This window comes from Telmatherina bonti (genome assembly GCF_933228915.1).
Source record: "Telmatherina bonti genome assembly, chromosome: 7".
In the NCBI taxonomy this organism is placed as follows: domain Eukaryota; kingdom Metazoa; phylum Chordata; class Actinopteri; order Atheriniformes; family Telmatherinidae; genus Telmatherina; species Telmatherina bonti.
This window is the reverse complement of record NC_136625.1, coordinates 24,990,178-25,014,317: the sequence shown is the minus strand read 5'-3', so window position 1 is coordinate 25,014,317 and position 24,140 is coordinate 24,990,178. Positions and strand designations below refer to the sequence as shown.

Here is a 24,140-nt window from a genome sequence, read left to right as displayed (position 1 = left end):
CAATGCAGATTACTGGAAAGCCGAGTAATTAAGCAATATTGTAAAGGAATTCAAGATGGTCTTGTGTAATCTGGAGACTAGGAAGTAGCTGGGAGACAATTCTTTAAGAACTGATTCAGGGCTACATACATCCCGTATCATGGACAATGAATAAATACTGGAGGCAAAATCTCTGCCTCCAGTGTTGCAAAGTCAGCTCTTTCAGAGTTTGCATTAATCCGTGATGACATAACACTCAAAATAATCTTACAATGTGGACAGTAATATAAAATAAACAAATTACACATGGTAATTACAGATGACTTAAGCATTGACACCGCGCCTCTTCAGCTAAGGTGCAAAACAGGTAGGCATGCTGTTAAACAGGAAAAAGAAGAAAGAAAAAAAAGACAAAGCTAGAATAAACTCTTCATCAGTGGAAACCACGTTATATTGAGTGATTTATAGCATTGGGGAAAAAAGAAATGGAAAAAAAAAGAAAATAACTTACTGTAAATACAAAATAAATTCAAACCTTTAACTACACAGGTGATGAAATGAAAATTTTACAACTTGGTTGTTTTATCTGTAGTTTAAACTTTTGTTGAATGTGAGTTCTTGGGTATAACTATAACCATTCAAGTGTCAAAAAGTTAGGCCTGTCTGACCCACATTATGGCAGAAAGGCTAGAAAGCCTAAACAGAGTACTCACTTTTAACATTGTACTCACAGCAGACAGAACCTCTTACCACACATCATTTAACTAGTCAGTCTGAAGGACAGAGCCCAAAGAAAGCCCTTCAAGTATTGTTCTTTCTTTGCCCCACTTAAATCAAAATGGTTTCTGCACAACTATTAAAGACCAGCAAACTTCAAAAGAAACAACAGATATTATGAAAACTAAGAACAAAAATCATACAAAGGTAATTAAGGAACGTTTCTTCACCTTGAAAGATTGTAATTGCTTAACAGTCCTGCAGGGGTGCCGTGGACCATATTATTGGAGCTGAGGAACTTGGACAAAAACTAATTCTGAACAGCAGTACATTGCTTTTTCAATTATTTCCATGTGTTTGCAGTCTGTGATATTGACGAACGAGAGGGGATCATGTCCAGCAGGTACTCCCTCTGACGAGCGTCCACAGTGGCAGAGGTCTTGTGACCTGTCAGGCTGGGGTTCACGTAGGCCATGGTCACTCCTGTAAACAGGCAGCAGACCAGCAGGTCAACGTGAGGCGCAAGCAGCTAGCAGTTTATTTTAATGTTGCTAGAGTTGTAAAAAGAAAATCCTTTGCCACCCTTTCCCTCACAATGCACAGTTACAGGAAAAATGAGAGAATTTCTAGTCTAAAAAAGGTAGAGACACTCAGGGGAAAATATGAGACCACAAAACTGAGGGACTAAAGTAGGAAAATGGAGATCAGTACCAGGAAGGGAACTGGATAGTGGGGTTGCCTTGTCCGAAAACATTTCCTCCTATAATTTTCGAAGGTTTTTTTTCTTTTCTTTTTAGTCTAATGAGTAACATTAATCTAATTGATCAATTTTTAAATTGATTATTGAAAATTTTTTAGATTGAGCAGGTTCAAGGATTGCTTTTGGACCAGACAGGAGTTGAAAGAGAGCAGATGTCAGGCGCCAGAGTTGGGCTGGTATCAACGCAAGTCTACCTGTATTGCTGTTGCTCTGCTTCTTCCATGCAGTGGATGAGGCACTACCTCCGCTGATATTCCTGCCGCCGCCGATCCCACTGCTGCTCACCTTTGAACTCTGGACAGAGCGGTGGGAAACATGACCATGCTTACCTGGCCGGCTGACCAAAGCTGCGGCCGCCACTGCACTCTGCAGCTGGGAGGAGGAGGAGAAGGAGTGGGGGACGCCTCTCACCCCAACTGATGAAACCCCGTGGGACAGGTGGCCCTTTGAGCTCTGTGGGGAGTTAAGAATTGCAAATAGGCCATTTTAGTTTCAGCTGCAACAACTCCACGTGTTCTTTAAAGGGGTTCTATTATGGTATTTCAAGTTTTCTGAGCTTTCTACACTGTTACAGTGTTGAATCCTCAAACATGTGAATGGCACTGTTTTTTATCACCTAAACGCATGTTAGAGTTTGAGTTTGAGTTCCAGCACTCTCTCCGTTCGGTTTCCATGGTGACAAAAAACGCGTCGTTTTAGAGAGGTTTTTTCTACTTGGAAATCCTTGTGACGTCCCGGGGGATAAGGTTCGGTGATTGGTTACCTTCTACTGGTTAACAAGGGCATGTACAAATACATCAGGCGGGTGGAAAACGTCGGATAAAGTTATTTCCAACAATGGCTGGTGAGCTTACCAAAGAGAGACATCCTGCTGCATTCGTTGCTGTGGGTTGCTGTTTTCCACTTTGTTTTCAGGGTCTGATTCAGGTTCCAACATGTAGGGCTGTATGCTATGACATTGTATTTCGTTTTTTTATTGAGTTCATATTAGCCTAATCCTTCTGTTTATGAGATGTTATAATGACGGCAAATGCAGGTGCGGTGCGCGCTCCCGATGTAGTGCAGTGGCGGGAGGCCGGGCTTAGTGCGGATGAGTCTCAATCCACTCGTTTTGCCCACAGGCTGATCTGACAGCCTACGGAGAGGGTCGGTCTGAAGTAAATAAAGCGATTTGTGACAATAACTCGATCAATCCCAGCCCTTCTGGTCTCAGAAATAAAAATAAATTAGCCTGAAATGCACATAATAGTTCCACTTTAAGGAAGAAAAAAGGCTTTCCTACCTGCTTGATGGAGTGATGATGAACTAAATTGGCTCCCTGGCTGGCTTGGTGGTGGTGGTGGAGGGAGGAAACTCTAGCCTGAGCCTGCTTCAGCTGCTGAGACACCAGTTGCTCTGGCTTCAGTGACAAAGAGGCAGATGAAGAGGATGACGAGGTACTGTGAGAGACTGTTGAGGACGTCTGCTGAATAATACGTTGCTCTATTTCTTGCTCTTGTTGCAGCGCTTTGACAAATGCAGCTTTCAGCCTATTGGTATGCTCAGCTTTCAATGCCTTTTTCTGATTGGATGACATGCAGTCTTCACAGAGCACTGCACCGCCTTTTGCCTTGTCCAGCCTCCAGCGGCAGGTGAAGTCAGTATTGCACTGGGTGCAAATAAAAGGGTCTCTATTGACTGGCTTGGACAGTGATACACCCATCTTTCCTAGATGGGGAAAGATTGGAAATGCATTAAATAAATAAAAAGATACAACATTGATTCACAAAATAGACTTGCAAACAGCACTACTTCAACCATTAGAAACATTTATTTTAAAGGAAACAATTCCCTTCATTTTTTACTAATTATGTGCCCAATAATAATTGGTTCTATTGATATACTTATCATCTAAAAATTCACCTCGGTGGATGGTATCTAAGAGATTCTGTACCACTTCCTCAAGTCCCACCAGGTAGATAAACTCGTTATTGGCCGCTGAAGGCAGAAAGTTAAACTCTGGGGCAGGTGGTTTGGGTGGGGGGATCTCCAGGAGGGTCTTCTCCAGCTGTTTGCGGAGGGCGAGCTTAGCTGCGGCTTGGCGACTGGCTGGGGAGTCATTAATGCCAACAATAGACACACTGCTTCCTGAGGAGGAGCCTTTCAAATTGGATGGCGAACCCTGGAAAACAAGTGTATATAGAAAAAGAAAAGAAAACAAAAAACACACATGTAAACAAATCATTAAATATACGTTTCATGTCTCTGAGAAACACAACTGTGTGGCTGTTAATCTTGTTAAACAATCCGAGCTAAACACAAAGTTTCAGTCTGATTCAAAACTCCCTCTAAATAAAATTAAGATTGCCCCGTGCATTTTGGAGAAAAGTTCATAAAGAAAAGACATTTGATTAAATGTAGCTGTTAAAACGTGCTTTAGATTAGTCTGATGCAGACACGGCTGCATCACATACATGTTTAGTCCTTGGACTTTGCTAGCACACAATTTTACGTTAGCTCGCCATTTATTCCCAACAACATACCTTAACTTTCTGTCCGTCAGTTCTCCGAAAAAACTTGGTAACGAGTAGCTGAGTCATGATAAGAAGTGACCAGCGCTGTTTTAATTTATAAGTTCGCTCGCAACCGAACCTGTTGGTCTAATCGCTGGTGCTAATGTCCTCATCAAAACTGCTTATTCCTTGGATTAATCGGAAGCTAACTTTAAGTTTACAATTAGTACTGTTAGGCATCATATTGTCGGATTAAATTTATACCTATTGTGAACAAGATAATACAAACACAAACACCGTGTACCAGAAACAAAAGAAAACATTACTAGCAGCAAAGGTCCAATTACGCCCTTGCTCACTGCACTGAGGCTAAAAAGATAAATAAATAAATATGGAAGAACATTTCAAGAAATTACTCTTAGTTTAGTTAGTTAGTTACTCTTAGAGGCCAACAATGAAAATGGACACTTTTAATTCTGCACCATTACTGTGGAACTTAACAGTCGAACAAACACACGAGGCTCCAAGTTCCTGCTGTCTTTTATTACAAAGTCAAAAGAGTGATTAATCTTTTTTTTTTTCTTCAATTTAATGAATCCTGCTGGCTTTTATTACCTTGTAACCTCAGAGTAAATCACAAGACCTTTTGCTACACTTTACACATCTTCTACATCATTTACCTGGCCTGCCACTGGTTGACTTTCAAAGCCGGGTTCTTATTTGTTATTCTTAAATAATTGTGACACAAAATAAGTCAAATTGCAGATGCAGTATGTAGAAAAACCGAGAATTACTGCCTCCAATGGTATGAATAGGTGCTAATCAGTCAGTTGCTTCTCATCTAATAAACTAATGATCCATCAACAGCAAATGTGATTCACGACTGGGAAGGGTTATAAGACCATTCCCAAAAGAAACGGAGCCTCAAGGAAGATTATACACAATGGACTATATTCACAACCATTAGCAATCTTCCCAGGAGCCAAACACCCAAGAACAGACAGGATGATGCCCAGAAAAATTGTCGAAACACCCAAGAGCTACATCTCAGATTCCGCAAGCCTTATTTATCAATTTAGCATGGTAAATGTTAATGTTAAAAAATTTTTAAAATAAAATAAAAGATCACTATGACTGGTGAAAACCAAACATATCAGCACAAATCTTGATGATGACAACTTTGGCTTGATCTGCAGCCACAAGACCTGCTCTGTAGTCATTAGGCCTTTTCACAAAAGCTTTTCAAGCAAGGACTGATGTTCCTTTGCTAAGATGCTAAGATGGCATAGGTGTGTCAATGGTGACGTGCTGCTGACATGCCCCTGAACTGGTCAGGGAAGTAGCTAAAGAGGCGACACATGGCTTCATTACTGTCCGCTCACACGAACCGACGACGCTGTCATCACTCAGCCGTTTCTGGAACGCCAGCTTGATTTGTGTAAGCAACAACAATATGGGGTGGTCATTACTGTGTGGCATGTGTAAATTACTGAAAAAAAAACCCCAAAAAAACACTCCAGTTCTTTTCTCACGATTAACAAGATCCTATTTTGCATCTTTGTATGTAGATGTGAAAAGGGCTGTTGATACGAACTCCTGACTCATCAAAGCATGCTAAAATCAAGTGCAGTGTAATCTGTTTGACTACTAAAAGCATATCTAAAACTGAGTCAAACTGATGTTGTAACAGCAGTTTGATGATCCACAGCACACCAGTAAAACTGCCAGATAATAGCTAAAAAAATAACAGAAAACATAAAAGGTATAATGGCCTAGACAAAAGCCAGATTCCATCCTGATTAAAATTCAGTCGTGGGATCGTAAGAGTTGTACATCAACAAATTATCCACAAAACTCAATGAACTGAAGCGTTCATGTTAAATTAGGAAGGGAACAAGACTGATAATATGATACAGAAAACAGTTTAGTTTACTGCTGGCAAAGGTGGTTATATTGTGATGTCATGTAAAGCCTACTACCTACACCATGAGAAGCGAGAACTTTTTTTCTTGTTCTCGAGGCCCCGACAAAAAAAATTCTGTCATTTTGTTCTTATGGATGTGGTTGAACACAGGTCTTGCCCATAGGAGGTCCAGCTGGCAGAACTTTCTCCTTGCACGGCTCCAATAAGTATTGAGTGATTGGTCAGACATTTGAGGTGGGCGGGATTAACACAGAAAAGCATAAAGTGGATGGTTGCCACATTTTTTGCTGATGCAGGTTAAAAGGATTGTTTTAACAAATTACAGGATCAAGGTGGTGAGAAAGTATGAACATTTTTACAACATGTCCAACTGAAACACACAGACCTAATGGCATGCACAAACCACCCTAACACAGAAAGTTTTGCATCAAGTATAAAATGACTGGGTTCATTGCACATAAAAGCTCCAACATCTCCCCACAATGACTCTCTGGCCTGTTTCAGACTAAGCTTCTTGTGGAGTATGCCATAAGGTTATTATGTCATGTGTTTCCACAAGATCACATCCAGGACCAAATAAATTTATAAAATGTAAAAAAAATTTCATTCATGTTCATTTTTGACATGAAGACATTACAAAATCTTTTCTTCAGCACCCCCCGACAAAAAAAGAAAAAAAAGAAAAAAAAAGTTGCTTGTGATATACTAACCAGTGTGTTTACACTGCTGCCCACTCTAATGAGGCCTGACTGAACCATGCCTCTCTGGCCCTGTCCCGCAGGGGCTGACGTCCTGGGGCCCAACAGAAGAGGAGGTGGTCCTGACCCTGAGCCTCCAGTTGCAGCCATCTGCTGCTGTTGCTGCTGCTGGCGGAGAGCCTGGATCTGCTGTGGAGATACAGAGATGGTCTAACCAGGACAATGAGAGGGATGACACGGAGGAACATCACAGACAAAGGACGAGGAGAACAAGGGGAGGGACATCAAAAGCACCAAAGCAAAAGCGACACAGGGAGAGAGAGGTGCAAAAAGAGGTCATAAGTCCTAAATATAATGATCTCTCTGCAGTTCGTCTCTCGAGAATGAACATGCTTTCACTGTCCTGAAGTCAAGATTTAAATATGTATAAATTGACAGATCTTTTAAAAATCTGAATAATGATATGAACATAACATCCTTCATAACTCACCTGTGCTCCTCTTACCAAAGGAGGCATAATGATCTGGGAACCATGTTTAGATGACACCTGCTGCCCTCCTCTCACCAGAGGGGGAGGGATGACTGTGCCTGAACTCCTTCCTGTTAAAATCTTGTAAGAAAAAAAAAAGTAAAAGAAAAATGTTATACTTCTAGCACAACTGTGCTTTCAAACCAATAAACTGCATGAAGACATTGCAAGATAATGGAGAATTAACCTGCTGAGAGCCTTTATTGTTTGCAATTGTTCCTCGAATTAAAGGAGGAGGAGCAGAGGAACTGGATAAACCTGAGGGCTGAAGAACATCAGAGAAAGTCATTTAACAACAAACACTGAACTCGCTGCTTATATCAGCTTTAGTGATTAATGGGTTGATTTCATAAATACAAAACGTTAATAACTCTGACAAATCTTTCTGACAAATGATTAAACATGACAATTTAGATGCCTCTAAATCCAATCTAACATCCAGTGGGTCTTTCACCCCATGGATGGACTCCACTCTGATTTTTAGCTGAGGGCTAATCCTTGTTCTACTCTGCAGCCTCATTGAGCCTGGAATAGCAGCACATGAGGCTGATCTCAACCTAATATAGGTTCAGTTTGGAATGGCCTTTCCAGCTTATAGGAGCTAAAGTCCATTCACACCAGTAAACTCACCACAGAGGCAGATGAACAACACTGAGGACTGTAAACTGGGACAAGTCTGCAGGTTTGAGAAACACTGCAACTGAATGCATTTTCTGTTTTGTTTTTTTTCTAAATTCATTCATTCATTTATTCATTCATCATTTTCCTAACTAAGGGAAGGAAGCTGGCGCCTATCCCAGCAGTCTTTGGGCCAAAGACAGGTTACACCCTGGACAGCTCACCAGTCCATCACAGGGCCACACAAAGACAAACAACCACTCACACTCACTCCTATGGGCAATTTAGAGTAACCAATAGACCTAACATGCATGTCTTTTGGATGGTGAGAGGAAGCCGGAGTACCCACAGAACATGTAAACTCCACACAGAAAGGCCACTGTCCAAACCTCACCTTATTTCTACATCATATATGAAAAATAAAGGCTAATTGAATCACATAATATTTTTGCAGCCAGCCATCAGTAAGCCTGGACACTCTACTCAAGCACAGTCAGTTTTAACCATTTTACAACTAAACATTTTTTTTACTTCAACCATTCAGGCAAAGCTATAAAATACTCTGAATTATCAGAAAAGAGAAAATATGCATTTAATCCACATATAAAGCAAATTTAGTTTAGTTTAATGGAAAGTGGGGCTATGTAACAATTTGCTGGCGAGAAGCTGTTTACCTTCTGCAGAGTGTCCCTCTGTATTTGGCTCTGTCGTAGTTTCTTCAGCAGCACCAGCTTGGCCTCTTCCAGTCTCAGCTCCTCCTTCAGCTGCTTAATGATGCGCTCCCTCTCTGCTGGGCTGCTCTTCTGCACTCAACAGACAATCAGAACATTATTTGCACTACTACCAAACATTTTTTGGCTTCTAAAACATTACAACATGGATCTCTGTGCACAAATAATCTCTCATATGATCCACTTTCAGTGGCTTTGCTCTGACATTGAACGAACAGTATTACCAATGTTTGAGAGGATAGTAATCTAAAATAAGGTTACCACCAAGTTTTGGGTTACAATCTAGCTTGAGTATTGTGCTTTATTAAAGTAGAACAGTATGTTGAAATGCATGTATTTGAAATGTGTGTCACTTTGTCTCACCATTAGCAGGTCTGTGTCCAGCTCTTTAAAGTGACTCAGGCCATTCATTGGTGGACTGGGGGAGTCATTATCTGACAAGATGATGACATCATCATCTTCAGGGGACGGAGGACGCTTCTCCCTTTTTATACTCCTGACAGAAGATGAAAAATTGCAATTAGCTTCTTTACAGTGTAGAAATTAAACACAAATACTGTATACAGCGAAGTCAACATGATAATATCAAAAACACAATATGATAAAACGTAGTTTGACTTAATTTCTTTTTTTCTTTCTTCAGCAGACATCACTGCAGAACTTTCATATTGTATACATCAACTAATTTGACCTTTCAGTTTCACATCCTTAAGATTCAAGATCAAAAGAGGAATTCTGGCTGTCTATTAAAAACTAACCTTCCCTAAGTGTTTTTTTGTACATTTATGCAAACTTCCAAAAATGTTACAGCGTTTGGCAGTTATAAAAAAAAAAAAAAGTGGAGGATTTCATGGGACATTTTAAGTCAGATATTTAACTATATAGGTATGTGCAGACACATCCAGCAGAGTTAAAATGAGTAGGAAGTAAAATAAATCAAAACTCCTCAACAGTGTATTCAAACATTAGCATCCAAAACTAATGTCTGCTTTCAAAAAGGTTGGTTTCTCGAACACCCTTCTAATTCATGACCACAAGTTTATCTGCTCCACTATAATCTAACAAGCCCAGACACCTCTCCACACAGCTTCCTTCTTTATGTTGATGCTGTTGCAACATCAGGCGAATAATCCTAAAAGCCAAGGAGGGGCAAAGTAGGCCTTAAAACTCCAATGAATGTCTTCTAAATCTCAGTGAAATGGCTGTTTGAGAGATTGTTTTTTCTGTTGAAACAGGACACTGGCGGGGTATAACAGGCGTCTGAGGCATTTGGGAGTGACCTGTACACGGCTAAGTATGTCACACAAAGCATGCTAAGAAAATGAAAGCAACTGGTAACCTTGAAAGCAGTTTGGATCAGCCCAGAGTGATCAGCATTCGGCCCACTGAAAATCCCATCATCATGCATATTTTACACACACCTCCTCCCAGCATATAAAGCATCTACAACAACGTGACAAGTTTCACTGTAGGCTATATGTTAGGTGACCTAAATTCTTTGTCTGCTCAAAAACTGAAATACAGGAGTAATGTAAGTAAGAAAACAGGGAAAGCCTAAAGGTTGTGCAAATTATGCATTTCTGTGAAGGCTAAGACCCCCCCCCCCCAAAAAAAAAAAAGCTAAAACATAACATGAGGCCTGTCTCTCTTCGCTGTCCTCCTTATTTGAGTGTGTGCACATTAATCTCTCCTCAGGGCTTAGCGCCATCATCACTTCCTGTGGATTAATCACTACTCTTCCAAAGAAGTCACATGACCTCAAAGTCATCGTCACGTGACACATTTACTCCCCCCCACCGTTCCTTCCACTGTGGAAACCATGGCAACAACCGGCTGGAACCAGTTTGTGACACACGGCTTCATTTTGTGAGAGAGGAGTTTTTAGGGTTCAGGTGGAGGGAAAATGGAGGTAGAGTAAAAGGCACCCCCTCCCCTCCCCCAACCACCAAACACTCACACACACACAAAAACACTATCCCCACATCCTAACGAAAATACAGGAGAACGAGGTGGCAAAAGTAACTTTGAAACACCTTCATTCTTTTCATTTTCAAATAAAGTGTCATGTATCTTTTTGTAAATTTACAAAAGTGAGTTTTTAGAACAAACTGTTCACACAAGAGGCTGGCAGAAAAACACCAAGACTTCTGAAGCCCAAACAGCTGATCATTCACGTGATTAGTCATGCATCACAACTTATTTGCAAAAAGGAGTTTTTCTGTACATTTTCCATCATGTAGATTGACTTCATTTTATAACAGACATAAACACTTCTTTTGTTCCTCAGGTTTGAAGTTTTTGTTGACTTTTTCTAAAGCAATATGTCCACATTTTTATCAATAAAACTTTGATGGTTAAGTTTCTCACCCTCTGGTGGTGCTCATGTCCACAGGCTGCTCTGTCTGAACTTCAACTTTTATAGTGGCCTTTACTTCGCCTGCAGCCAGCATGCCGCTGGATGCCTTTGGCTCTGTCTGCCGGACTCGGCTCTTTGTGTCCACAGCCGGCTCCATCTTTGACTTGCTGGCTCGGTCATTGCAGTCAGTCCGATTGTCTGAGCTTGGTTCAACAGTTTGTTGTTTCTGCGTCTGATCTTGCTCATCCTTCACCGGCTGGGAAGCTAGGGGTAACACTAAAGACAACGGCACCCGGCTCTGCTCTGGCTCCTGCTCTTTCTCCAGTTCTGATCCAGGTTTAGTCCGGCTCTGAGTGTCCTGTGCCAGTAAAAGGTCAGACTTCGGTTCAGTTTGTATCCCTGTTGTGGGTTCAGACTGGTCCAATTTAGGTTTTTTGCAGTCATTGTCAGCATTGGAGGGCTCGATGGAATTTGGCGGAGCCTCCCTCTCCAGCGCCCTCTTCTGGCTGCGTGTCTGGCGGACAGCCTCTTCAGACATCCCCTGTAAAAACAGGAAAGATATTTTCATTTTTAAAAATATTTAAATTATACCACAATTGCTGAACAAATTCCACAAATACCCATTAAGACATTCTCCGCTTTAACCCTTTAATAATAGAAAAGATCATTCAGTGTGACGTGTAATCTGCCGTTAACTTATATATGAACCTGGCAAATAGTAAAAATGGTGAAAAGCAAAGAAAGAATCTCAAAACCAATAATTTTTTGTTAACAGCAATATTAAAATCATATATGTAGTTCTGTGGAAAGAGAGTTTAAACGATTAAACAGAATATACTGCAATATCAATGCCAGGGATAGCATGATGCAACACAGTGCCATGACAGAGTATTAGCTCTGTGGCAAGTTCTCTTTTTTTATGCAAAGTGCTGATATGTGCACCTATTATCAAGTACAGAAACAGACAAAACTGACCTTGAATCATCTGCAGGGTACCAAGCCTATCTAAAATGGTCCCCTCCAGACAAAACATGTTGGATTAGCATGGTCGCGTGACCCACAATGTTGACTCCAGTAAAATTCCAAAACATCTAATTATCCAAATTTCAGTCTAAATCAGAGGGAGAGGGAAAAATAGGCAACTACTCTGTAAATGATTCACATTAATAAGTAAAAAAAGAAAGAAAAACCTGCAACATTTGAGTGCAAAAGGGTTTTTCCCCTAATTGGCTAACAAGAAAAATGTTGCAGTAAGACATCAAATAGTTGGGCTACCAGGACAACATCATTATTAAATTAGAATGAATTTAGGGATTGTCTCATATTAAATGAAGCATGATTTAATTAAATACTCATTACAACTGACAATTACACATATGTCTTTGTCATTTATATGTCCAAGAGGAATTATTTTTCATGGGTTTTCAAAAGCTGGAGCTGCTTTTTCAAGGAATCTGGCAATGATGGTGTATCAATTACCATCTGATTTGACCTGGAACAAGAGATTCAATCCCATCCAGTGTTGATGTCAGTTGTGTTGTGACAAAGATGTACAGTAGCTTGCTCTGTCAGACAGATGAGCTTTCCAGTGTGCTTGTGCCCTCGCAGACCTGCACCAGTACATGGTACACAATGTCACACTTTACCCAGACAGTGGCTGCTCTGAATCTCTCAGTCATGTTGCCAGAAATGAAAAGGCAGACAGGAAGATTTTAGACGACATAACACAGTACAGGTCCACTTTTATAGTTTTGTGACTGATCACATTGCTTATCTCTGATGCACTCTCCATTTCAACGACAGGAGACTGACAGATAAACAGTCTTAAACCTAATAAATGGACAGATTGTACAACAGACAATATGTCTTACAATCAGACAATATGATACAGCAGTCACAGCTTTATTATCAGCAAACACACAGGAGAAATGCTTTAAAGGAAATGTCCTCTGTAAGTTGCAGTATATGGAAAAATGCCCATTTACTATTATTTTTATGTTTCTTTTTTTACTCACAATAATCTTTGTCAGAACATTTCTCTGCACAGTTAATGGAAACTCCATAAGTGCATTACAGGACAGGAAGTCTAAAAGTGAGCATTGACATCATATTTGAACATTCAACCCCTGTGTCTGTAATGATCAGGAGTTCACCTCACTATCAGGCGTCTTAATATCAACTTTTGACCAGTCTGACACTGACGGCTTTGACACAATTACTACGTTATCATCATATTTATGTATTTGGATCATACGTATGACACATATGAGTATGAGTATACCCTATTTAAAAAAAACAAAACTCACAATTACAGAAAACTGACTATTTTTATGGGCCATTACAATTGATTTGGGTGGGATGCCAAATTATTCAATGTGGTTAATACAGTGACAGAAAGGAGGCTGAGTTAACTCACTTGGTGCAGAAAAATGGATACTATCGAGTCTATCCATAACTTGTAATGTCAATGTTAACTTCATTTTAAAAAAATATAAAATACCAGAATACCTGTTTGCATATAGAGGTACTCTGAATCGACTTCTACAGTAAACACATGTTGACCTAAATAGTATGCTTCAATAAGAGACGACCTTCGCTCATAGTTCACAGAATGTCAAACAGATGGCAAAATGAATGCTCAAAGATGTATCCCAAGTCGCTGGATGACCAACTGAAAAAACACAGCACAATTATTATCTGAATCCATTGCTGTAAGTGAAAGAATGGAGACCCAGCCCTCCCAGTTGGTAAAGACCCACCCACAGACAGGCAGCAGGAAGTTGTCTTTGGGGGGCAAAATATGACTACAATTAACCCTTACAAACTGGGCTACTTTTCAGTGACATACCGTACATGCTTCCATCCCCTCCCTTTCCTGTTCACAAAGTTGCTACGGCGGCAAGCATCAAGTACACTTAGTGTATTCATTGACATACTTATACAATACTCAGACACAGCCCCAACACAATGTGTGGAGCAACCATCTGATAACTGAGAGCTGACTAAGTTTTCTTTTTCTTTTAATACTCTGACATCATTGAGACACACATGACATGACCCTTCCCAGGATTCAGTGGGACACACAAAGCACTTTTCCTGAGAACCAGTTTAAACCAGTTGGCTAGTGTGTGTGTGTGTGTGTGTGTGTGTGTATGACTGAGAGAGAAGCAGAAGCTTTTTTAACCCTTCAGGTGCTGGAACAGCCATTTGCTTCCACAGTGACAGCCATTATACAGTGTATGTGCATATGTGGTGATGAATGTTGGGTGTTGCCATTATTATCATCAGGTCTGAGGAATTTCACAATAAAATGATGCTCATACAAGGAGCCAGACATGAGACACAGCACCCAACAGCCCTACCCTACACCCAACCTTCCACAGACACTGACCCTGTATCTCTAACGGGGGACATGTATGGCTGGCAGGATTCATATTTCATCTCCATTGCAGTTTACACATCTTTCCTTCAACCTCATATGACAGAGAGTGGATCAGACACTAACCCACCCAAGAGCTTGACCTCACATATAACCCTTAGAAAGACCTTGAAGGTAAAACTCACAAACAGTAAACACAAATTGATATAATGTGGTCAGCGTTATCTGTTTACCCACTAAGACACATATTAGGATAGAGAACAACACTGTCCATTTCAATAACAGGCTATTTTTAATCAGCAGGCATGTGTTATTAAGAATAAGTCATGGCATAATTATCTGAATTGTCTTATATACAAAGTCACTCTGACAAATATAGGAACAAAATGGAAAACCCCAAAAAACTTTTAACAACACTAAACACTTGGCTGCACAGCAAGGGATGATGGTCACGACTGTTCAGTTTATTGGGCTGACTCTTTGGTTGCATATCTTTAAAAAATAACTAAATCATAAGGGATAAAATTAATTTGTGACCATGTTTTTTTCCTTAGAATTTTTTTTTTTTTTTTTGCCTTTATCCAGATGAACCACTTGTCTCTGTAAAAGATCCAACTGGGGTACCAGAATAGGCACCTTCTGTCTTTTTAATGGCCCCATTTCAAACAAAATCTAGTTTTTAATCATAGTTTTTGTCATTAGGACATGTTCTATAGATCCCATGGCTCAACACTATTTACTTGGAAATTAAACAGTTACGATGTCAGGGTCTCATTTGTGGCTAAGGAAGAAATCAGGCTGAGATCTGGTGAAGCTTCTGTGAACAAGATGGATAGAATATCAGCACATTTACCATTTGTCAAGATTGTTGCGAAAAAAACAAGACAGTCTGAGCAGAAACAAGGGTGATCAGCTCCAACCCACAACCAGTGAGGACAGAGGTAGAACTAACCCATATTCTTATATCTGAGCATGCACATATGCTTTTCCCAAGATAAACTTCTTCATGTCATTTTGATGAACACAGACAAGTTTTCAGGGATTTAATAGAGTGGGAGTACAAATGCAATCATCTCCGTAAGTTGCTGCATAATATTCTGTGTTGCCAATATTGTTGTGCAATTGTCACTTATGTGTTAGGATATAAATTCAAAGTTGCACTACTCAACTCCTGTAGTATATAGGGGAGTAACAAACAAGTGAAAAGATTGCAACTGTGATGGCCAGTTTTCAACTCTGACCTGCTGACTCTAATTTTGGCAATTTCCAACTGTCTTAAACTATAACTGATATACAAACATTTTTATGACTGAATTCAATAATGAGAGAGGACAGAGCTGTTTTTGTTAAAATGAAATCCAACAGAAAATTAAAGTTGTCAGAATTGCACTTTGCTGACGGTCCCTACACAGTCATCTCACAGCCAGCTGTCATATGTCCAGTTCCCAGAATGACCTGAAGACGAAAATAAGTTTGTAGTTTGTGTACGTCTTCTTACAACCAGGAAAAAAACATGGTGTATGCCTTCAAAGGAATCTAAATGTGAGTAATTGACATGTGACGCAAGTGCACTTTATGCCTCAAAACTTCAGGTTTGTACTGCTAGATCTCTGTATACACCCATTATAGATGCAAATGAACAAAACAAAAATAAATTATAAGCTCCTTGTGTTCTTGACAAAAAGCGATGAATTGTTGCAGTGTTATTACCCTCTGTGCCACTGTGCATGACATAAGCCACTGTGTGGCTCGTGTGTACAATTTCCAGCATAGTTGGAAACATTGGGGGGTTAATCAACCAGTCACTGACCACGACAGGTCAAACTCAAAGCCTGCTGATTTCATCTACCAGCTTCTTAAAGGCTGCATTTCTACCTCAGCCACCAATAACTACCTAAAGCCTCACCATAACTGAATTTTGAAATATTATCACATCTACATTCAATTGTTGTCAGTCAGTCAGTCAAGTGTAGGGCAATATCTAAAGTGAGTGAAGAAAATTTGTTTCTATATGATAGTAATATAACACATGCTGGACATCTTCCCCAAAATTTATCTCAGACATTTATACTGCAGTTGGGATGAGCATTTGAGTTTAAGATACTTCCATAAGTGTTATCATGGCACTGTTGGTTTTGCATTTGCACATATTTATCTGATCAATCATCCCATTAGCATTTGCCATGTAAGTAAATGACCTCTTTAACTAACATACACTGTAAGCACACTGCACTGTGCAGATGCTCGACTCCTGACAAGTGTAGCTTTCACCAGCACAGAATACACATACTTTAATCGGGAATCAGGTTGCAACCACTATCAGGCCACTGCTCATCCCCTGTCTTGTCTTCTTGCTTGAAGGTGATTATTTATCTAGTCACTCTTGGATCTTGTCAGCCATCAGTCACAAACATCAAACATCCACACCGACAGACTTTCTGTAAACCATCAGTAAATGTCTGACTGGACATACAGCATGTGTTCAGCTCTATTTACCCACTCACAGTCCTTTACACTGAGAAAACATATGTCTACATTGAATAAGAATTTAAAAAACAAACAAACTATGAACAGTGAAACTATGCAACCACACTACTTTGTAAAACTGCTGCCCCAGCAAAATACTCTTCGTATCCCCATTGTTTTGTTACTGGCTGAGTCAGAATTACTTAATTGCTTGAAAAAAAGTAACCTGATCATTGCAGAATCTGCATGATTTCAAGGTTTAGCTTCAAGGCCAAAAATAACTAAAACTGGCTTGTTCAGATCACTGTCTTGCTTTAATTAAACAACTTTTAATGAAGAGATCTGTGTTTTATGTAATGGCCATTCCAGCCCACACAAATGGAAAGAGACCATAAGAAAACATGTTCCTTTCTATATAAAAGATGAACACTGATGCTTGATCCCAAAGAGTTCTTCACAGCAGCTTAAAACATGGCCAGCAGATGACCCTTTAAAGAACCACGGCTGATTACACAACCACTCAGGACCAGTCTTATGTGTGCAATTGCTGGAATAGTGCTGTCAGCTAATGCTAAAACTTGTGAGGCGACTTACTCAGTCTTGTCATTGTACGGTTTTGGTAGTTGGTTTGAATAAAGTTTCAACTTCTACACTGTCAGTCGGAGTAGGTAGTTCAGTAGTCCCAAAGTCAAATTAAAACATTCTCCTATTTCCTACAAGCGCCTTCAACAGAGACAGCCAGCGTTTTCTAAACATACAACACTTTACAAGACCTTTGTTCACGAAAACAACTGAGGGTTCATTCCAGACCACCACAAAGAAGCAATAAAGTCTCTCACCATACTATCCTCACAATGCATTGCTCAAGTGGCTGTGTTTTGTAGCATTCTGGCAGAAATACTAATCATTCTGTAATGGCTGATAAAAAAGTTAAAACATCCATGTGTGCTGCTATCAACTGATAAGGCAGTTACAAGTAAAAGTAAGTCTTTCTAGTCAGTAATAACCAATAAAATGCTCCAACTAAACCAGATGTTTGACTCCAAATAGTCTCAACTTTGATCAACTTTATAACTCAAGTTAATTATCAATAAAAAAATAAAACGCATAACCTCCTTACAAACAATGAAAAATCCCTGAAATCATTGGTCTATGTTGAAACTTACTGGCCCCGTTTCTACCTTTCCCAAAAGCTTAATTATTACATCTAAATTGTAGAAATGAGAGGTCTAATAGCAGGCAAGACGGTATTAAATTAGATACTCACTTCAAAATTGGCATTTAATCAGACACGTAATTAAGAATTACTTAAATCATCATAAAGTAGCACCAGTAACCAAAGACTTCACTTCGCTGCTTTAGATGCTGCATGTGGTTCCTTGAACGCACCGTGAGCAAAACCGACCTCTGTCATATTCACTCATCAAAAATTAAACTGGTTTTAATCCATCTGCATGCGTCCACATCAACGCAATGTGGAGAATTTTTTCCCACGAACTGGTTAGACGACAAAAATCCTGAGACAATGTTGTCCTAAAGCGCTGCAAACTCGTGTAGGGGAAATGTGCGTGCCTGTGTGTGTGTGCGTGTGTGTACGCCTGACTGAGTGAGAGGAAAAGGCAGAGTGGGAGCGTGTGTCACAGAGTGTGTGTGTGTGTGTGTGTGTGTGTGTGTGTGTGTGTGTGTGTGTTCAGCTTTAAGAGGAGGAAGACTACGGTTGTCACAGAGAGAAGTAGGAAGATTAGCTACCAGATAGCAGAACCAACACTGGTGCCACGGGGCTTAAAGCGCACAGCCGTGTCCACCATTAAGGTTTCACCAGGCAGTACACCATCCAAACCAAACTCAGCCCTTTAAAAACTAAACCCTGCCCACACTACATGTGCAACTAGCCGGCTTTTTATTACTGACGCCGCCTCAAAGAAGGTGTGCGTGTTATTAGTTAGCGAGCTAACATTAGCTACATCGCACAAACAAAAACACGAAGCCTCATTAGCTGGAAGAAAAGAAACCAGACAACGACTGAGCATGATCGGCCCCTGGGTACTTCAAGTCAAACTACAGAAACTCTTCCAGACCGACAGCTGCTCGTTAACACGACCTGCACAACCAGAACCGAGCCCGAAATCGTTGACCTGCCTGCACCCCGATGCGGGACACCTCAACGGGAGGCAAAACTTTCATCCCACTGTCGTAAAAGTACGGTTGTACGAGGCTCACCGGGACTGCTTACCTGTGTGTCCACTCCTGAGGAAAAACCCTCAACTCGAAACTCATAAATTTCATCGACCGGCCCACAGACTCCGCTTGCCGCCGACGAGCCGCCGGCGATGTAACGTTGTAATCCTCACCTCATTTACCGACTTCTACCGCACACATTCCTGTCCGGGTGTCTTATTCACAAACCGGTGCGCCTAACAGAAGGTAAAATAAAATAAATTTAGGCTGCCCCCCCCCCCCCCCCCCTCTCCTCCCCGGTGCTCAACCTTTGGCTCTGCGGAGAAGTGTTACTTTTCAACAGCCCATCAGCTTCTTTATCGTCACAGATAGGTGGAGGAAAACCTGGCTCCTCTCGTCGAGTCCGAATAAAAGGCTCTCCTCGATCCACTTACTAAAAAAACTTAAGCTTCACATAAGTCAACTTACTCAGTAGCTTTACTGTCCGTTCTTCTCCGATGGCCGAACAAGGAGTGTTTAATCTGCAGTTAACCTCGATAAATCGTTGCTTTTTTGAAATCCAGGGGATATCCTCTTTTTTCGGCCCTCCCCACTGCCGCGTCTGTTGCCAAATAATGCGCCTCAACACACATGGAGCCGCTGCGTCCTCTCATTGGGCATGCGCACCTCGGCATACCAGGACGACCGGATCACATCATGCAAGCCACTGACCAAGGGCCAAAGCAGGGTGACAATGTCAGGGGCCCCCGGGGTCCTCGGTGTGACCCATGACTGTACCAGAAGAACACAGATACCTTACAATACACATGTTCACACTTTGACTCACACACAGTGAGGGCCTGAAATTGCATAAAAGCATCACCCATTTCCTACATATTACCCAGCAGCATCACATTTGGTTTGCCAAGTCAAGAGTCGGAGCCTAAATCAACCCCACTGCCAGCAGGATGAGCATACTCAGTCCAGCTAAGACACAGACAACCTCAACAACACTGACAAATCACAGAGCAATATCAGTTTGTAAATGGACAAGCAGTAGTTGCAAAAGCATGCAAGCAAGAAATCCAGTCAACATGCCCTGGGGTTCAGGCCCTGACCAGTTTCCAGAAGTCCAATGTCCATGTATTTTAGTCCCTTGATTAGCTGCTGATATGTTAAGGAATTTGCACTGCTTAGGTATAATGTCAGCTACTGTGGGTGCTGCATTAATCCATGATCTTTTGACAGTTTCTAGAAGAGGTATTTGTGATTAAACACTCTGAGGCATCATATCTGGGATAAGAGGTGCAGGGTTAATAAAGCACATTATTGCCTCCAACTCCTCAATAGGACATGGTCTTGTAAATAGAATAACTGTATTCATGACAGTCACATTCTTGGCATGGAATTCATCTCTCTGTCACCAAAACAAGAACAAAATAAGGTCTAAGTTATCTTGTGTTATGTCATGTCACATATGAGCAATCATTCCCAGAATGTCCTGATTCATTACTGCTTTCTGTAACAGCCATGGTGCAATGACGAATAAAGTCCAGATGGGATAGGGTTTTTTTGTTTTTTTTTACTGACTGGTTCACCAGGCCCACAGGTACAGTCACATCCAAATGTACAAGTCCAGAACACTCTCAGCTGAGTTACTACATCAGCAGCAGAGAAACCTCTATCAAGGCTCCAGCTGGCTTCCTCTTTCATGAGGACATCCACATCCGTTCAAAGCATCCACCCTGTGAACTGAACAAATCTTCACTCATCCACAAAAACAAATGTGTATGCACACACACACACACACACACACATATGTTAACACACACGTTTTGAAACACGGTGATCTAAGTAAGAGCCCATAAAGGCCGAAGTGGGGATGCCATTCTCCAACAGCTGGGATGTGTTGAAGTGCTTTGTCAGCTTCATCCAGCCGTTCTTTAAATGACAAAAAAGAGCTCTCTAGATGTTGCTGTGTCATCAGGTCTGTTTGTTTCCATTCTCACACCCTACAACTCCATCTCCTGAGGCTACAGATTGTGTCATATAAATGCAATCAAGCTTCAAAATCACCATGGACAAAGCAAAAATTAAATAAAGCTTAATAAAGATCCTCTGGGCTTAACCAGTAAAAATGAATCTTTCAGTAAGCATGTTCCTGTGGTCCCTGCTGGTTAAAACAGACCAGTCAGTTATCTCTGTTGGAAAGCAATCAGGTTAACACTTGAAATATCAAAATATATATATTCCCCCTATCCATCAAGCTAATATACTTTGTCATTTTCTGAAATCTGAGGGGAGTTTATGTGAAATGACTCCAAATAAAAAATACTTTGAATGAAGTCATGTTGTTAGAAATGATCAATACAGTCTATACCAAATGATGTTTCCACACAATTTGTCCTCATGGTGGGACAACAAGGACTCACCAGACTCATTATAGGGCATGCACCAACCTGTAGTATATTGCAACTAAACACATTTAAACTCTTAGTTCCTGCACAGGGTCATGCTTATCATTTTAAACCTTATGATTTCTGAAGTTGCAGCTATGTGATGTTGAATCAAATTACATAATAGTCCCAGATGATCATATTTCTTTCTTCTCTATAAAAGTAAAGCAGATTAGTTGCATTGTAATCATTCAGAACCAGTGGGACAAATTATGAAGATGATAAAATTGAGGTGTGAGATTTCTTGTCAAACATGTGATATCATCTTTCATTAGATGCATGACAAAACGGGGAATGTTTGGGATTACACACTATTCCAGATGTAAAATCTGACAAGAATTTGACAAGAGAGATGTCAGATTGCAGGTTCTGTGCAGGTGAAGGGATCAACTTTGAAATGGCACGGAAGTGATGCCAGTAGCCTCCGGCTCCTCTCTTCCTTCCCCTTCGTGCGGAGCAAGCCTAATGGCCGCCCGTTACAACATGACAGCTTCAACTTAATCCTCATTAAGCACTGTAACAATGCAGGAAGTAGCTGCTGCAGTCACGATTAAACGGGATCACTATTTGGCAGGAAATGGCTCCGTTCTCTGCTGCGTCCAAGACACCTCGAGCGTCCCAAAACTTTTCACTTTCTCATTAAACCTCTGCGTCTGGTGACGATCTTCTGTCGGCAGCACCAGCCACGAAGATATAAAAGAGATTCGCTGAAATGTAGTAGTTTAACCGAAGTAGTTAGATTTAGACAGTTTTGATGAGCTCTCGGAGGGGGTCTCCACTTACCGATGCGCGTGGCAGGCTGCAGTTCATTCTTGAGAGATGAAGCTGTTTGGATCAGAAATGTATCAGTAACAACCTTCTGAGCATTATACGAGACATCTTAGTAAAAAAGACCTTTCACTAGGGAATTTTACTTATTTGTAGAAGCTGATTTTCTTAGTCATTGTTTTGCAAAGTGTGAATCAAAAGTGAACATCATGTGTTATTCGTGTGTGTGTGTGTGTGTGTGTGTGTGTGTGTATATATGTGTGTGTGTGTGTATATATATATATATATATGTGTGTGTGTGTGTATATATATATATATATATATATGTGTGTGTGTATATATATATATATATATGTGTGTGTGTGTATATATATATATATATATATATATATATATATATATATATATATATATATATATACATATATACATATACATACATACATATATACATATACATACATACATACATACATATATACATATATACATATACATACATACATATGTATCTATATACATTTTATGTATGTTGTGTATATATATATATATATATATATATATATATATATATATATATATATATATATATATATATATATATATATATATATACACACAACATACATAAATATAATTTAAGAGGTGAAATTATGTCCTGCTGGCATTAATTAAACAAGTTTAAACCAACCTGACATTCACACATGTAATCAGTTAACATGCTGGTTCACTGACCTTTTCTGAAATGTGTCCCTGTGATGATATAATAACATATTAGATTATTACAATTACACAACCAGATTGTTCAGATAAGGATGTAAAGGTGTGAGCATGTGTGGCATAACTTTACTAGCCGGCAGCCCTTTCGAGAATAAAACCTTTTCACCCTCTGTCCCTTGTGTACCTTTATAAATCTCACATTCATATCATTTTGACTGAAGAAGGGCTGCTCTGTGTTTGAACAGCAAACATCTCGATTTAAACATTTTGTTTAAAAAAACAAAACAAAACACCACATTCTTTTTAAAAATTTCAAACAATTTGGTATAACTCCTCAGACAGGTTTGCTTCATCCCTCCTGACTTGAGGGAGGGGCCCTTTGATGACACTTGCCTCAGCTGATTCATCTTTATCTCCTCTGTGGCATTAGAGCTTTATGAATGTTTTTGTTCTTCACTTTCCATCTGCTGCTCAGAGGTCAGTCACGGGACAGTACTCCAACACCAGACAACACCATAACACCTTTAAAAAGTTGTGCAACATATTTTATAAAAAAAAAAAAAAACACCCCTTTTTCTGATAAAAGACATTTTGGTCATGCAGCCAGCATTCTATACAAACATGTATACATGCATGTATACAAACCAACACAAGCAATGTAATTTAGGTCAACTTCTAGTCATTAATTTGCTGCATATCTTCATTTACCCCCAGGTGTTTATTGCTCAGTTAAGATTTTATTGTCTTAGGTTTGACTCTGTTTTGGTACCAGCATTATCTGAATGTGTTTTAAATGCACTAAATATTTAGATGTTATCTCACTCTTTCTGAGATAATTTATCTTCCACCCATCCGTATATTAACATCTAAATATGGTAATGTAGTTTGTGTTGAGGATTCTGACATATTAATATTAATTAAACTCAGAATATGAAGGCAGACATAATAAACATCCAATACTTTACATTGTTACTGGTCAAAGCCCAAAGTATTTTTACTAAGTGGGATAATAGGCTCTTTTTTCACGTATCACTTTAATTTGAGTAAATTTATTATTTGATTGTTTGTCTGTACAGGAACCGCTGTTAAGCATTAAGAGAACCTGCACACCACAGCATTAATAGTCTGAGCTGATCTGCAATGCCTGTCCCCAGATAGGTCTTTCAGTTTCTTAAAACTCAGCATGAAAACTTAAAGGTCAGTTTAAAATAAATTTAAAAAAAAAAAACAACAACACACACACACACACAATTAAGTCATGCAGGTTTATTTGTAGGGCACAATTCAATGGTAGGTTAATGCAAAAATGTTGTACAGAGACAATGAAGTCAGAAAATAAGAAGCATAATTTAATAATAAAAAATTAGAGAAAGGAAAAATAAAGAAAATT

At 39.9% G+C, this 24,140-nt stretch overlaps 1 protein-coding gene across 5 annotated transcripts; it reads right to left on the bottom strand.

The window, feature by feature from the left end:
• Window positions 1-28: 28 nt before the first annotated feature.
• Window positions 29-19,430, bottom strand: LOC306758973 (transcriptional repressor p66-alpha). Of its 5 annotated transcripts, none has more exons than XM_079244433.1 (11): window positions 19,296-19,430; window positions 10,816-11,345; window positions 8,812-8,944; window positions 8,392-8,520; window positions 7,287-7,364; window positions 7,061-7,180; window positions 6,583-6,780; window positions 3,359-3,617; window positions 2,739-3,163; window positions 1,651-1,909; window positions 29-1,179 (listed from the first exon to the last, which is right to left on the bottom strand). In XM_079244433.1, exons 2-11 carry the CDS (start codon window positions 11,340-11,342, stop codon window positions 1,040-1,042), a joined length of 2,268 nt encoding a protein of 755 aa, XP_079100559.1. In that variant the 5' UTR covers window positions 11,343-11,345; window positions 19,296-19,430; the 3' UTR covers window positions 29-1,039. The 5 variants fall into 5 exon arrangements, with proteins under 5 accessions (XP_079100559.1, XP_079100563.1, XP_079100561.1 ...); XM_079244437.1 differs by having other exon boundaries at window positions 1,786-1,909; XM_079244435.1 differs by having other exon boundaries at window positions 6,583-6,759.
• Between the last annotated feature and the right edge of the window lie 4,710 nt (window positions 19,431-24,140).

Excerpts from the sequence above, each read along its gene's own strand:
- LOC306758973 (XM_079244433.1), bottom strand. The coding sequence starts at position 11,342 with ATGTCTGAAGAGGCTGTCCGCCAGACACGCAGCCAGAAGAGGGCGCTG. Across the intron at positions 7,365-8,391 it reads AGAGGGACACTCTGCAGAAG|CCCTCAGGTTTATCCAGTTC; the intron begins GTAAACAGCTTC and ends GATGTTCTTCAG. Across the intron at positions 1,180-1,650 it reads GCAGAGCAACAGCAATACAG|GAGTGACCATGGCCTACGTG; the intron begins GTAGACTTGCGT and ends GCCTGTTTACAG.